Source organism: Myxocyprinus asiaticus, chromosome 18 (assembly GCF_019703515.2).
Source record: "Myxocyprinus asiaticus isolate MX2 ecotype Aquarium Trade chromosome 18, UBuf_Myxa_2, whole genome shotgun sequence".
In the NCBI taxonomy this organism is placed as follows: Eukaryota; Metazoa; Chordata; class Actinopteri; order Cypriniformes; family Catostomidae; genus Myxocyprinus; species Myxocyprinus asiaticus.
Window position 1 is genome coordinate 15,968,799 of NC_059361.1, and position 17,215 is coordinate 15,986,013.

General features: G+C 38.7%; 1 protein-coding gene across 1 annotated transcript in view; it reads left to right on the top strand.

Moving 5' to 3' along the window:
* Positions 1–17,215, top strand: part of LOC127456356 (neprilysin-like) — a 65,747-nt gene that overhangs the window by 33,859 nt on the left and 14,673 nt on the right. The window contains exons 4-9 of the mRNA XM_051724803.1: positions 515–676; positions 11,727–11,807; positions 12,804–12,899; positions 13,013–13,131; positions 13,482–13,547; positions 14,271–14,405. Coding sequence (XP_051580763.1) covers positions 515–676; positions 11,727–11,807; positions 12,804–12,899; positions 13,013–13,131; positions 13,482–13,547; positions 14,271–14,405 — 659 coding nt within the window. The remainder of the gene's footprint in view (positions 1–514; positions 677–11,726; positions 11,808–12,803; positions 12,900–13,012; positions 13,132–13,481; positions 13,548–14,270; positions 14,406–17,215) is intronic.

Here is a 17,215-nt window from a genome sequence, read left to right on the forward strand (position 1 = left end):
TTTTGCTAGTCGCCAAACAAAAAAATTCCATTAATTACAATTGTTTTGTCAGGCCAGCATCACGGCCAGGTAACCCTGCACCTTTAATAGTGCATGTCGTGACCAACATTCCACACTCCCCTTTTTCGGTTGAAGAACTTCATCATCCGGGTACTCGTAGTACTCTTTTTCTCATTGCATTTTCAGTGTACACACACTACTCACACTACAAAATAGAATAGAATAGTACAGATATGACAGAGCTGTATCCTCATTGGCAAGTGCTCGAGTAACATATGGTGCAGCATCATTACGGGTGACTTGAGTTCGATATAAAAAGAACAGAGCAGAAGTATGTGATTTGGGATTTGGATGTCTTTAAAATGCTTGGTGTCTACTGTTTCATGGATTTAAATGGAAGGAACACTTAATTTTTAAGTGTTTAGGCCTTTTTGGGGCCATATATTCATGGAAAGTGACATTTTTGTGGATTCATGATATTTGAGCATAACTGAACTGTTCCCTGTCATTATAGCATCCCGCCTTATTGAGAACATGGATCCCACTGTAAATCCGTGCGAAAACTTTTACCAGTACGCCTGTGGTGGCTGGCTTAAAAAGAACATCATACCTGAGACGAGCTCACGTTACAGCACCTTTGACATCCTCAGAGATGAAATGGAGGTGGTACTCAAAGGTAAAACAACACCATCTTACATTATACAAATGTTAACTTTAAAATGTGCTTTATGTGGTAATATCCTAATTAACTGGTTTTAATGATTTCAAGTGTTAGACCAGGTAGAAATACCTATTTAAGGTAACAATAGCAGGTTGCCACTTTTTACAGTGTGCTACCAAGGGTTGTAGGGCTAATTATCACCCATTAAAGGAAATTTCACAATCTAAAGTAGACAAGAACACCTAAATATATTTTTCTGGAGTTTTTTCCTTTAATATTATAGGACAGTGGAGAAATGACAGGAAACGTTAGGGAGAAGGGTGTTTGAAATCGGGTCGCCTGCACATACTGTAAGTGCCACCTAGCAATCTTTCAAGAGTATGTGCACTACCCACCAGGCTAATCTCCGACTAAGATCATCTTTCTGTCACAATATTGTAATGTACACTATGGCTCTGCTCCAAAACATAGTGAGCTGCATTGCTATCTACTGCCTACATAGGCAGTTGCCTTCTAAGGCAGCATCCAAACTAAAATGAACCTCATTAGTGACCAATTTAGAACGATCTACATTGACAGCAACCATCTGTGTTAAATAGTGTTTGCAGTTTTCATTACAAATTGTATCATCATCATTTGATTATTCAAATTAAGTGAAGTTGAAAATGTCTTAGTATTTGGAATGCCTTTTGCTGTGATGAAAACATACTGTCAAGCTGGCAAGGACTGCACAAGTTTATGCAAAAAAATTATTAATGTTATCCCAGAATGATTTGAAAATGTTCCGATAACATTTCTTTGTTCTAAAAATCCAAACACTTTCTGTTTATCACCAGGTTTAAATTAGATTTTGACTTCCAGATTTTCACCCTGGCCTCAGACATTTGGACACCACTGTAGATCAGATGTGAGTTTCGTTAGAACCTTTTAGCCTCTAAAGCAGCAAGTAAGAACAGCTAGAATCCAATTAAGCTAAAGTTTAGCCATGGCTACTGTCAGTTATTTAAAGTGGGACTGAAGTTCATTGCCTTGCCTCTTTGTTCTCTGTGCACAGGGCGCAGTGCGCCTCAACAGGTTTTAATGCTAGCACTGAAACCTCTCAGACAAATACAATTTAATCTGGACATTCTGACAGCACTATAGTGTGTCGTGAGTAGTGTAGAGAGCATTGATGTTTAGCTACGGGGGTGTACAGGAAGTGAATTGACGATGTGCGATGCAAGTCCTCAATTTGAGAAGAACCTTCAGCTCCTGGAAGTACGAGAGCTCTTCTGTCAGACAAGGAATGAAGAGCTTATTAGTCCCAGCATGGGCACTGATGATTTATAGGGACAATTCCAGAGCAGCCCTTGGGGTCAAGAGATACTTTAGAGGAGGAGTGGATGGGGAAACATGTGTGCTAATGATCATGTTCCAGGTAGTGGAGAGAGGAATGCTTGACCTGAGAGAGCATTGGTAAGTGTGGATGGTTTGACTGGAGATGTTAGAAGCTATGAGAGGCTGGGAAAGGAAGGAGGTGTGTGGATGTATGGGGAGCTCTGATCCAGGGATCAAATGCATCAGTGCTGTCACATAACCTGAAAAGCTGTGTTTATCCATGTACACAAGCAATGATGGGGATGTCAAAACATATCTCCTCTTGTCCCTCTCTGTCAGTTTCTCATGCTGTGTCTCAATCCACTCCCTAGTTCAGCAGTAAGTCCTTATTTCAAGGGCTGTTCCATTGTCAATATCATTCCGGTGCACTGAAATATTTCTTCCCTTGAAATTCATAGAATGCACTGTAAAAACCAGTGAGTATCAACAGTTCATTATGTTCATGTACCAGAAATGTTGTCATGTCTTATCATGTTGTCAAGTCTATCAAATTGTCAGAGGATGTGCGTAAGAAGAAATCCTTATTTTATTTTCTTTACAATACATTTTTGTTTGTATGTGCATGATAGGGAAACTACGGAAGCCCTGAAGATGAAAAAAAAAGGTGAAAGGTGAATTTTTTGCTCTTAGTGCCTTCCTGAATTTATTTTCTCTCTGATTTTTTTTCCTCAGGATATATTGCTCCTAAATTTCTGCATTAGGAGCTACTTTTAGCCTTAAGATTTTTTTGTGAATACGGGCCCAACAGTGTTTAGTAAATTGCATAATTATTCGTCATGAGAAGACATGGTCTAATCATTTGAGTGGTGCCTTTGTTCTGAAGTTCAGAAGCATGGATTGCACGGATAGAAAACATTTATTTTCTATGGAGTAAAAATAGGAAGGGATTGGCATGTTTTCCCCCGTAATATTGATAGAGCTCTAGGCCCTCCATCAAAAATGTTCAAGTTTAACAAGCATTTCTTTTGGGAGGGTTTCTAAAATTATGTACAGATGCTCCAGGGCTCGTTAAACAAACGTCTTACTCTGCAATTTTGGCATAACAAACACCATCCATGTGTGGGAACAGATCAGACCAGTTATATTTGTGAATCAACATCCCAAAAAACAGTATCAAATGTTATCACCAATGTTGGGTACTGATTACAAATTGCATGAATAAATTTGTAGTCAGTAATGTAATCTATTGGATTACAATTTTAAATTAATCCAATCTGATTAATTTTAGATGACTTTTGGATTACTTCAGACATAATTCTTGTTTATTTAATGTCACTTGCATTTGAGTAGGATAAGATGATACACTTTTGACACAGTTTTGCTTAAATGCATTAAACAAACTTAATGGATCAAAATATGAGAAATGATGATTTTTGGGGTGCGTTTTACCCGCTGTTTTCCTGTTTCATGCATGTGTGTTAACTGATCAGACCAATCAGCGTTCCAAAAAAGTCTCAAAAGCGCATGTAAATGTTTAAAGTACAAAAGCAACTCATAAAACTAAAACTCACTTTAATGCACTAATGTAATCAGGTTAACATTTATGTGTGAAATACTGCTCCATTTTCAGGGTAATTATAGCCACCTTGCTGATGTCCCCCCCCCCCACCCAAAAACATTTGAAGATTTACTGAACCATGATTTACAATGCTTTTGAAATATTCAAAATAGAATTAGAGGCATCAATAAATTAACAATTTATTGCAGTTGCCTAAATATGTAATCTATAAAAAAACAACTAATCTGATTATTGGTATTTTAAAATGTAATTTATTCTAATTACAAGTACTTGATTTATTTAAATTGGATTACATAATCCAGATTACATCTAATCCGTTACTACCCAGCACTGGTTATCACGAAAGCAAAAGTGCATGCGTTTACATTTAAGGAGTGTAAAAAATTCAAAAAAACGAAAACTAACTTTACCGCACTAATGTAGTCGGTTCGGCAGTAATGTGTGGAATACATAGTGTAACGAGGCAGGCGAGGGTGGAGGATCTAAATGCAGCTTTTAATGTAAACAAAAGATGAACAAGGTAATGCAGAATAAAATGAAACCAAAACACAGGGAACCAGGTACAGAACATGACAATACATGTGAAGACTAACCAGGGGAAACAAGGGCTTAAATACACAAGAGAAAACAAGGAACACCTGGGGAAACAATCAGGGAACGAGGAACACCTGGGGGAACAATCAGGGAGAACTAATCATGAAATAAAACTACAAAGAACTACAAAACTAACACAGGAAACAGGAACATGGAACTAAACAAGAATTTCAACATAAAAGTCTAGACAAAGACAGGGAATACATGAAACATAGTGAATATTAAAAGATGTGTGTTTGTGCATTTTGATGCATTTGGTGGGCAGAATCCTTCCAAAGACATAGCTGCACATATGACACAGAGTGAAAATTAAAATAATAATTAAAATGTGTTCCTCACGAGTTGGTTACATATTTAATGTTGAGAAAACATGCAAGCACACCTCCAAATGCTTCTTTAGATTTGGTGTGCAAGCGTTTGCAGAGGATAAGATATTAAGTTTTGGAAGGCAATTTACATTGCACAGTAATGTTTTTGCCCTCTGCCTCCTTAAAAGTGATGATTTTGTAAATCCAGTGGTCAAATGCTGAGTGAGACTGCTCCATCTTCAGTGTAATTATAGCCACATGGCTAGTGGTACTACTGCTAGTAATATCAGGTCGGGGGATCAATAAATTATAAACAATTTACTGCTGTTGCCTGACTAATGTGCAGTCATGTAATCCATAAAAATACCTGTAATCTGACTTCAAGTATTTAATATGTAATTACATTTAATTACAAGTATTTTATTTTGTAACATGATTACATAATTTAGATTACAGGTAATCCATTACTACCCAGCACTGACAGTTTCCCAATGTTTAGTTGATTAACACCCTTACAAGTGCCCAAATTTGTGTTCACGATATTCTGATTCATGACATAGGGATATAGTGAACGGAATGAGACTCAGCCTCAGCCAGTTTCTCGCCCAACTTCTCTTTGTGCTGCATTGTTAATCAATGAACAAACAGTGAGGTTGGAATAAAAATAATTATCAAGGAGGAACTTTTTGTGGGGATTGTGACTTCCCCTGAGAAATTCCCTCACTAGCATTTCTTTGCTGAGCTTTTGAGGGATAAAAGGGAATGCTGATTGGAATATAAGGGTCTATTTAGAGGCTTGCAAATACATTGAAATAATGCTGCGTTCCATTCAACTCGGCAAGTCATATTTTCCAACTTCCTACTAGAAAAAGTGCCGTGGAAAGCCACTTAAAGTCGTAATTCCAACTTGGAAAGTCATGCGGAAATTTTAAACTCAGATTTCGCCGAGATGCAGGTGCGTGACATCACACAATCATGTCGGCACCCAGGAAGATATACAATGTACGTGATAAACATTCACTTTTATTAAATAATATCAATAAATGAGTCAAAGTTCCTACATTACATGATATTAAAGCATGTTTAACAAACATTAGCAGAGTAGCAGTTGTTCAAAACATGGTAAATTATACTCTCTTTTGATAATTGTACACCTGCAGCACAAATGCTAGCATTGCACATTGTTTCTGAATTGGGTTGCTAGGAGACATCTCTAGTGACAGTCAAACACCTGCTAAGCTAACGGGAGCATTGCAGTTTTGTTTCCTTAAACGTTGTCTTCCGAGCATCTGGCAATGGAATGCATTTATGGTTGGAGATCGGAGATATCAAGTAGGAATATCCCACATCCGATTTTAATAGAATGCAGCATTATTGTACAGGGCCCTGACTCCAGTTTCTCATCTTCACTATCGTTTTAATTGTTGGAATTGAAAGACGGGTTTTAATTTGTAGAGTAAATGGTTTTAATGTTTTGTCCATCATTATACATAGGTAGACAGTGAGTTTTTCAATGGTTGATTCTTAAGTTATTACATTTGATCCCCTGCAATCCTGCATATGTGGTTGTATTCATGATTGACTCGATACACCAGATAAATTACTAGAGTTTTTACTTAATTTTCCAAAAAGCAGCATGAACTATATAATTCTCTTATTGCATAGTTTAAATTTAAATACAGTATTTGGCAGATGCTTTTATCCAAAGCTTACAGTGCATTCAAGTTATTCAGTTTATCTGTATGTGTGTTCTCTGGCAATCGAACCCACAGCCTTGGTGTTGTTAAATTTTCCAGTTGAGCTACAGGAGCATATAGTATGTGATTGGTTGAGTGTGTGTGGGTTTGGGTGGTTTACGAGGAAATTTTTTTATGTTACAAACTGGTAATTACAAGGGTAGTAAGCTATAAATGTGGTTTATCAGGACATTTCTAGTGTCCCCATAATTCAAATCGCTTAAAAAACAAACTAAACTATGTTTTTTTTTGAAAATGTAAAAATGCAGAATGTTTTTTGTGAGGGTTAGGTTTAGTGGTAGGGTTAGGGGATAGAATCTATATTTCGTACAGTATAAAAATCATTATGTCTATGGAGAGTCCTCATATGGATAGCCACACCAACATGTGTGTGTGTGTAATGTATATTTCTGTAGGTGATCAGGGAGTAAAGGTCAAGGTTTATGTTATTGTGTAAGCCCTGGTATAGGTGTTTTAGACTTACTCCTACCTGCAGAAGTTGCTTTTAAGGCCTCTACTAATCATTGAAACGCATACAATGCACTTTTTCCAGTCCAGAGTCTGAGGTTTTATTAATGAAAGCACTGACCCTTTACAACAGTTCAACTTGATGGGGCCATAGAAAAACATGTTCCATTTAAAGGTGCTGTAAGCGATTTTTTTCTTGGAAAGGTATACAAAAATTTTTCCTACTCCCTGAAAGATATTAATGAAATAAGTGTTGTAAGATATTTCACCTGTCTCTGTGACAGCTCTAGACTCTGTAAACAGCAAATAAATAATATGTCCATGAACAATGATGCTTTCGACCAATCAGTCATTTTGCACATTCTTGTAGTGTTGTAATTGCAGCGAATTATTGAGACTTACTGCCATTTGTAAGCCATTTTGTTTATAATAGTTGTCAGTTGAGGGTGCTATTTTGCTGGTGTTGTTTTTAACAACTGTTTTTGCACGATGTTGGTCTCAATAAAGCTCATTTGGTACCTTCGGAGTGCAGGGTATTGGAAATAGGGGACATGGCTAATTCAACAGCTAAGTTTTGTGGAAGTAGAACAGCTAAAATCGCTTACAGCTCCTTTAACTCTCTCTTCAGTCTATATGCCTCTACTGTATTTAACCTCACGTTTATTGACCTTTGCTGTTTGGCACTGAAAAGCAAGCCTAAATATGACCTGCCACATCTCAGCATGTTCATTTTACAGAGGTGTGTTCGTGAAATAAATTGTATTCCATTTTATTATATAACCTATTTTAGCATGCAACTGCAATCTTAGACATGACTACTGTCTTGCATGTACTTAACACCATATGCTTCACATACTTGTGACCACTGAACAGTTTCCCTCTGCATCAAACTCCGGGTTTCCCCTGACACACTCTTCAAAAACAAATAAGAGCTTCACTTATGTGTTAATGTTTACACTTAAAGCATGTTTTCTGGCAGAAACTGTGTGTGTTAAAGCACCTTCTCTTAACAACCTTTTAATCCCTTAAACAGCTGCATTTGTGTTTACATTATGTTTCAGAACGCAGCATTGTTCAAAACCCATTTTCAGTAATCCATTTTTTTAAGTGTGTGTAAACATTGTCAAAGTCTTGACAGAATTAAATACATATGGAATAAAAGATAAAGAAGCCTTAGCACACAATTAATTATGCTTCTAACCACAGATAAAGAGCTGTAGTTCTAACCACACAACTTTGCGATGCTGTTTGCAAATGTTCATTAGAACTACTGTTTAGGGAAACACCAAATTGTTGAACTATGTTGGTAACGATGGAATTTGCTACCATAGTTGGCTAATGATGGTTTTGGGAAATGTACCCCAGTTTATTTACTTGCCAAAGACAATTTTTACTCACATTTCACGCTTGGAAAGGGTTGTGGACAGGCAAAGTGGACCCATCTTGTGACACAAATTCAGTACCTTTCAATCAGTGTGGCCTTTTACCCTGGATGCTATTCAAATGCTTTATCTGGCCAGAAAGTATTTTATGATACTGTCTGAGGAGCATGTGCTCTGCTCAGGTTTGAGGAGTTTTAAAACACTAGTCGTAAACTCTAGCATGTGAGTCAGCAGAACTGCTGGAAACACCTTGAGTTACAGTGTAAGGAAAAACCTTGAGTTACAGTGTAATGAAGAGACGACCTATGGAGAATGCAAGAGGTGATAAAAAAAGAGACACAAAAACGGGAAGAGAAATATTTCTGCTACCAATTAAAAATTGGTTTTGCGTTGACTTAGTTGTTCATTGGAATGTGGCAATGTAATGCTCAGTTTACTTTGATTGTTGTGATTAGTGTCTACCTAATCTCCCTTGCTGAAAAAAGTGCTTAAAACTTAAAGTCTCCCAGCCTGACCAAGCAGGTAATGGTTGGTCTGTTTTGATGGTTTTAGAGGGGATTGTGGCATTTGTCAGCTGGTCAGGTTTGGAGACCAGCTAGAACAGTTGAAACCAGCTAAGACTAGCAAACCACCTTAGGCTGGTTTAAAGTGGTTTTATTGTTTTCATCAGAGAAAAAGAGAGAATGTCAGCATCAGAGAAATCCTGAGAAAAGTGAGAGATATTAATAAGCAGACTAATAGAGAGATAAAGGAAGAGGAAATAGAGAGAAAAATATGAAACAAAAAACATGAAAATAAAACAGTCATTTCCATAGTTCCTTTTTCCTTTTTACACTGGCAGTGCACTTTCCATTTATTCATTCACATAAACAGGAATATTTGGTGAACACAGAAATGGAATAACAATGCCCTACATTATGAATCTTAATGTCTAAATGTTAACATATCTCTCACAGATTTAGAATGCTATGATAGGCTCTCTGTGAGAGGCATAATCAATACAGTATCAAACTGACAGAAAATGGGATATAAATACGGAAAGCTTTTTGAACATGGCCAGCGGGAATACTAATGCATAAACATGCAGGAGATGCTAGAGGGAAGGGCTGTTTCCTGCCGGGACAGAGTGGCCTTTGTCAGGAGATGTGGGTCAGATAGTGCTACAGCTGATCTCAATATCAAAAAGTTACTTTCAATGGGGCTGTATACTGTGGCCATTCCATTAACAGACCTCAAAAAACAGTACTTTGGCTTCGATATAGATAAAGTACATCTGCATCATTTAAGAAATTAACTAGCTAATGACGACTATTTCCCAAACTGTACTATGTCGCACATCTATCGTTCGAACCACATTATTTCAACAATATAGTGCTGTCGTTAATGACGTTATGACATTATAATAGCTCATTTACATGTACTTCAGAAAGCTGTTTAATGAGCGAAAGCTGCTGAAGACAGGAAAGCTGAGTCCACCATGTAAATGAGACAGATGAATGCGCTGCAATAGTGGGGTTTCCCTTTACCTTTATCAGACTTAAGGTTTCCTCCGACGCATTTAAGCACAAATGCAAATGCGCACTTTTCAAAAACCTATAAAAACATTACTTATGCTTTAACATGGACACATAAGCCATGTTCTCCAACAGAAGCTGTGTGTGTTAAAGTGCTTTCTCTTAACAGCCTTTAATCCCTTAAACAGCCGCAATCGAGTCTACATGACTTTTCAGAATGGTACTTTCTAAAAATGAAAGTGAAATGCTGTCTACACAGCAAACTAACAAGGAACTATGCTTCTAACCACAGATGGAGAGCTGTAGTTCCAACCACACAACTTTGTGATGCTGTTTGTGAATGTTCGTTGGAACTATGGTTTCGGGAAACACCAAACCGTTTAACTATTTTGGTAACGCTCATTTGGTAGCAAATTTGCGACCATAATTGGCTAATGATGCTTTGGGAAATGCACCCCTGGTCAAGCTGGTCTTCAGATGGTCTAGCTGGTCTTATTGCCTTGCCAAGCTGGTATTTAGCTGGTTTAGCTGGTCAGCTAACATGTGCCTAAAACCCCTGTAAAAGCAGCTAAACAGCTCAGCCTAACCAGTCTGGCAATCTACCTTAGACTGGATTAAGATTTTTTGAACCACTCTATATTAGGTGTCTTTAACTACTATGTACTTAAGCATTTGATACAATGCACTTATTATGTAGAAACGTGTTGTTGCATTGTACTTACATTTAAAGTACCTGCATTTAATTGCATCTGTAGTTATACTGTTAACCTTACACCTAATCCTAAAGCTAACCCTACCCCAACCCTTACCCTAATCTAAACCCTAACACTATCCCTAAACCTACCCATACCTAAACTTCAGTAGCAGCAAATGTGAATCTTGTGAGAATTTTGCAGAAAAACATATAGTTACACAATATGGTTAACACTATGGTCCAAATAAAGTGCCTGACATGGTTTTCTGCTGTTGTAGCCAGTCCGCCTCAAGGTTTGACTTTTGTGCATTCTGAGATACTATTCTGCTCACTACAATTGTACAGAGTGGTTATCTGAGTTACCGTAGCCTTTCTGTCAGCTCGAACCAGTCTGGCCATTCTCCGTTGACCTCTCATCAACATGCATTTCCATCTGCAAAATTGCCACTCACTGGATGTTCTTTTGTTTTTGGCACCATTCTGAATAAACTCTGGAAACTGTTGTGTGTGAAAATCCCAGGTGATTAGCAGTTACAGAACTACTCAAATCAGCCCGTCTGGCACCAACAATCATGCCACAGTCAAAATCACTGAGATCACATTTTTGTCCCATTCTGATGTTTGATGTGAACATTAACCTGAAGCTCCTGACCCGCATCTGAATGATTTTATGCATAGCATAGCTACCACATGATTAGCTGATTAGATAATCGCATGAATAAGCAGGTGTACAAGTGTTCCTAATAAAGTACTCAGTGACTGTATTTTGATCTTAGTACACAGTAGTTAAAGACACATAATAATTTATTTATTTATTTATTTTCCAAAAGGCAAATCTCTGGTTAGGTCTTATTGGTTAGCTGTCTGTTAATTGCATTTTCATTTAGGTCAATAGCAGGCTGAAAAAAGTATTTATGAGTATTTTTTGAATAAAGTAGGTCTACATATAGAGGTCTACATATAGCTGCGAAAGAAAAGGCATGTAATCTGCACATGTCAGATGGATAAAGAAAAAGGGTGACTGAGATAAACTGACAGAGTTTTGAAGTTGTAGGGGTTCCTGCCACACGGACACCAGGCGGTCTCTAATCCAATCACACACACATGGTCTGTGCCCTTTCACAGGAAACACTCAGACCCAAGAACTAATTAAAACAAAATCTGAACACAAGCAGTGCAAAACACGATATGAGAGATATTAGAGCAACAGCTGGCCAACTGATTGGCCAAAATATTGTCTCTGTATCAGCAAAAGTGATAAGTATACTGCTGTGTGGCTAACTCCAGTGAACGTTTCATTTCCAAACATAAGGTCTTCTTTTGGGGGCAATGTTAAAACACTCTCTGCTAAGGCAATGCAAAATTGTTACAAACACACTGACTCATATTACTCTCAAACATATTTAAATCCATCTCTTTGGTACGGATATTGTCTGACAAACTCAATGATACTTTACATTTATTTCACTTAAGGGGTGCTGGAAAGAGAGAACAGTGGAAGCAGCAGCTCATTGGCCAAGGCCAAGATTCTCTACAGGTCCTGCACCAATGAGAGTGAGTTCAAAAACCATCAGAGGAACAGGATTGGTTGGAGACAAATGGTTATATATTTTGAAAGATAATGTAGAAACTGTCAGCATTGTTTAAAAAAAAAAAAAAAAAAAAGTGTTTAATTCCACATGAAAAATTAGACTAGCCGCATTACTAAAGAGAAAGATCCACTGATCAGAGAATCGTAGCAAACAAATTGCAGCAAAAGAGCTCAGTAGCAACCGGCCACTCCCATGAAGCATCGTGAATGACATAATCGAGTCTCCCTACGACTTGTATACATGATATTAGTATATAACTGAATATTTTGCAGTAAACTTAAAATGTATAGTTTTTATACATGGCTACAAATGACTATAAATTAACAGTTATTGTGGACTGCCATTTTTAATTTGATTACGTCATTCGCAGTGTTTCATGGGATGAGTAGATCATTTACTAAAAAGCCTTTGTCTAGTTTCCAATTTTTATATACATTTTCTGCTAGATTGTAATGTTGTGATTAATTTTGAAGCTGTTTGGTTTGGTTAATGGCTTAGAACTCTTTATTGAAGTTTTTATTTATTTTAAATCCCTATGCAGTGTAAAAAAAATTAAAACATCTTAAAACAAGATCAACTGACTTGAGAAGCAAAATGACAGAAGATATTTTGTATTTTTTCTTGTTTTCAGAGAAATATAACTACATTTAGTAATGTTTATGCTTATAACAAGATGTTTTTTTTAAGCATGAACCGCACTAAATTTAGTTAGATTTCTCTGAAAACATGAATTAATATTTTATGTCATTCTGCTTCTTATGCTTGTAAGAATGTTTAGATATTTTTACTGGAAAATGATACAAAAAATACTTTTTTTGCAGTAAATGGAGAAAATTAATAAGAAAAATACTTCTGAAATCAAGGTCGCTGATTAAATTGGCTCTCACTGTTGTGCTCTGCAGTCATTGCCTGCTAAAATTAGAATCTATCATTTCAATATTCTGCATTTTTCTGACAGGCCTCATTGAACAGAGAGGTGGGACTCCTCTTCTTAAAATGCTGCCAGATGTCTTTGAGTGGCCAATAGCAACAGATGATTGGGACACCACCTACGGTATGTGTTGATCTCTCAATGGATTTTTGTATGCATAACATCAAATACCTCATAAGTATAGACTATATCCCAAAATTTCTCCTCTCCTCTCCTCTCCTCTCCTCTCTCTTCAGGACTTAATTGGAGAGCAGAGGATGCCATAGCCAAACTGAATGAGAAATATGGAAAGCAAGTCCTAGTTAGCTTTTTTATCGGTACAGACGACAGAGACTCCAATGCGCACATCATTCATGTAGGTGTGCACAACAACAGACTACCTCTATTCTTTTTTGCACAAAAAACACACACACTTGCACATTCACTTACAATACACACTTTTGTTTAGAACACTTGTGTGATCTCTAAACAGCCATATCTTCTCTCTCCAAGGGGCCTTTTAAGCCAAAGAATTTAAATAAAAAAATCTCTATGAACAAACAGTGCCCTTGTTTATGGGCCTTAGATGGCACTTTCAAGTGCTCTCTTGGTTTTAATTGCAGTAAATGATACAGTTTTATTGGGACGGCTCATCATGCGGATGCATCAGGTTTCCCTTTTAAGAATGAAAGGCTGATTGTCTCTTGGTTTTATTCTCCGTGCCAGTTTGACCAGCCAAGTCTTGGCCTCTCCTCAAGAGACTACTACGTGTGCACTGGGCCCTATGAGGAGGTAAGAACGGCCTGTTAAACAGGCAAAGGTGGATTTTATCAAACTTATTCTTTAGCTTTTCTCTCCCTATCTCTTTCTTCACCCCAACCTTTCTTATGTAAAGCTTTTTTAATTTCAACTTACTTTATTGGCATGATTGTTTTGCATACACTATAGTCAAATCATCACACATAAAAAAGGGGCAGAAAAGAAAAGATTAAGAGATTTAAAAAATAAAATGTGGCAATAATGTTAATTAATAATAATAATAATAATAATAATAATAATGTACAAAATAAAATAGAATGAAATAGACTTTCATCAAGATAGTAATTTAGATAATGTTGCAATAAATGAACTGTTGAGTATAGAGATGCTTGGTTTCTGATGGTGTGCATATACATTTGTATGATATACATTTATACAAATATACACATTTGGCTGTTAAAGATGCATGTCTGCAGAAAGAGATAGACAGATGGAGACACTTGGACCAAAATCTAGTCTTTTGTTTCTAGTTTGAAGATGATCAGTCAAGATAATGTGACTTTTTGCAGGAAAACAGGGGAAGGGGAGAAAGAAGGTATTAAATCAACCCAATTAGGCTGAATAATTTCTCACAAATCTTCCTAAATTGCTGGAAAGCCAACATCTGGACGCTGTTGTATATGAATTAGAAACATATGCATGCACACGGGTATTGAATTTAGCACTCATGTGTTTTCAATGTGAATTTTTTCTCAGGCCTGTGTGACATACGAGAACTTCATGACTGACTTGGCGAAGCTTATCCGAACTGACCGGCAGCTGGAAGTCAATGACACTAATATCAGACAAGAGGCTTCCCGGGTGATGATGATGGAAAAGGAAATTGCTAATGTAAGCTTGCAAAATCTTCTAATTTTACATTTTACAACCACACTGATAAGATTTATAGGTATCTGAGACTTGAGAGTCTGATATTGTCTAGATATTTTGCATTGGAGCAGGATGGTGTTATAATCAACACCTTTCATCCTGTCAAAATGCTTAACAGTGACTCTAGCTCTTTAAAAGTGTCATGAAGAATAAAATTGTCCCTGATATTTTGACATGTAAGAGGTCATATAAAAGCATACTGTAAGTTTCAGAACTCAAAAAAAGCATTTATTGTTTTCACCCTGCAAAAACTACTCTTTTTTTAAATCGGCCACATAGTGACGTCACAATGTGGTGTCAATTTGAAAATGCAATAATTACATATTGCATATAATTACATATTGCACATATGCATACAGTATATGCATATATGCATATTGCATATTCATTGTTCACACATAAGCGAACAATGGCAATCTAATGTTGTCATGTATTCCCTGTTTTTGTCTAGACTTTTATGTTGAAATTCTTGTTTAGTTCCCCGTTCCTGTTTCCTGTGTTAGATTTGTAGTTTTTATTTCATGATTGGTTCTCCCTGATTATTTCCCCAGGTGTTCCTCATTCCCTGATTGTTTCCCCAGGTGTTCCTTGATTTCCCTTGTGTATTTAAGCCCTTGTTTCCCCTGGTTAGCTTGTCAGTCTTCACATGTATTGTCATGTTCTGTACCTGGTTCCCTGTGTTTTGTTTTAATTTTATTCTGAGTTACCTTGTTCATCATTTGTTTACATTAAAAGCTGCATTTAGATCCTCCATCCTCGCCTGCCTCATTACAGAAAGACTGACCAAAAATTGATCTAGCGGCTGTCAGAATTCTGCTCCTTAAGCAAGGGGTCCGTCCAGTTGAAGATCACGTCTGTGAGTTTTTAGAGCTAGTGAATTTAGTGCACTATCCAGACCGCTTTCTGGTGGTTTTCATCCAGTCCGGTCTGAATAGTGCACTGAAGGAACTAATGCCTCTGGCTGATCCTCACTGGACATTCTATGAATATGTGGAGAAGGAACTTTGCAGTTTCCTTTACACAGTGGTTTAGGGCGGGAACCCCGGGCCAAAACCTGCATCTTCATCCCCCTTGCGCCAAGCCTTCCACGGCCCCCTTGCGCCAAGCCTTCCAAGGCTCCTTGCTTCAAGCCAGCGCCCACACCTGCCACGGCCTACGAGCCAGCACCCATGCCTGAGTCTGCTCCATGCCATGTCACAGCCAAGCCTTCCGTGACTCCTTGCTCCAAGCTTCCCATGGCCCCTGTCTCCAAGTTGAATGATCTGCCACTGATGTCTGTGTGTAGGGCCATGAAGACCCTACCTCACAAATTGTCAGCGCCCACGCCTGCCACGGCCTACGAGCCAGCGCCCACGCTTGCCACGGCCAACGAGCTGGAGCCAGCATTGCCAGTCTCGTCCGTCCCAGAGCCAGCGTTGCCAGCCTCATCCATCTGGAGGAGGAGGAGAAAGGCTTCTGTTCCCAAGTCTCCGCCCATGTTCACGACCACAGAGGTCGTTTCTGAGTCTCTGCCCATGCCCACAACCACAGAGGTCGTTTCCCAGTCATCCAGGACTCTTTGTCTCGAGCCTCCCATGGCTCTGCCTTCCATGGCTTCGCCCCTCGAGCCTTCCACGGCTCTGCCTTCCATGGCTTCACCCCTCGAGCCTCCCACGGCTCTGCCTTCCATGGCTTTGCCCCTCGAGCCTCCCACGGCTCTGCCTTCCATGGCTTTGCCCCTCGAGCCTCCCACGGCTCCGCCCACAGAGTCTCCCACGGCTCCACCCAAAGAGTCTCCCACGGCTCATCCAGAGAATCCTCTTACAGTGGCTCTGCCGCCTGACCGAGTCCCTGTCCTGCGGCCACCTCCCAGGCCTCCTGACCCTGTCTCGGCCCTGTGGCCGCCAACCCAGACTCCTGACCCAGTCCCCACCTTGAGGTCATCTCCTTGGTCTCCTGGCTGTCCACCTGACCTGCTCTGGTCTCCTTGGTCCTCACTCCTACCAGCTCTGCCTCGGTCTTCCAATGCCCCCAGCTCCACCTCAGCCCTCTGAACCTCTGGCTCCAGCTTGGTCCTCTGAGCCTGCAGCATCGCTCTGGCTCTCCATCCCTCCATCTCTGCCTTGGTCTCAAACCTCCCTGACTTTGCCTTGTTCCTCTGCTCCCCTTGTTTCCTGTGTTAGTTTTGTAGTCTTTTCATAGTTTTATTTCATGATTGGTTCTCCCTGATTGTTTTCCCCAGGTGTTCCTCATTTTCCCTTGTGTATTTAAGCCCTTGTTTCCCCTGGTTAAATTGTCAGTCTTCACATGTATTGTCATGTTTTGTACCTGGTTCCCTGTGTTTTGTTTTCATTTTATTCTGAGTTACCTTGTTCATCTTTGTTTACATTAAAAGCTGAATTTAGATCCTCCATCCTCGTTATAAATGTAGAACTGCCTTTCTACACAAAATAAATGTAGATAAAAACTGAAAAAAAGTTTGCTTTGCTTTGTTTCCAGATATTCCAGAGTTATTGCTGTGAATGTAACATTCATTCAACCTGCAGCAGAAAATGTTGAATTCCAAGAAATGTTGAATTCTTTCTGCTGTGTCGACTTGTTGTTGTGCTCCATCCTATGACGTTCATTATCTGGTCTGTTCATGCACACTCTGCATAAACCTGTTAGAACGCCACTTATGTGTTTACATGGCCACATAAAACAAGTTCTCTGGGAGAAACTTGGGTGTTAAACCGCTTTCTCTTAATCCCTTAAATGGCATAGGGAAATCACCATTCTTGTTTACATGACGT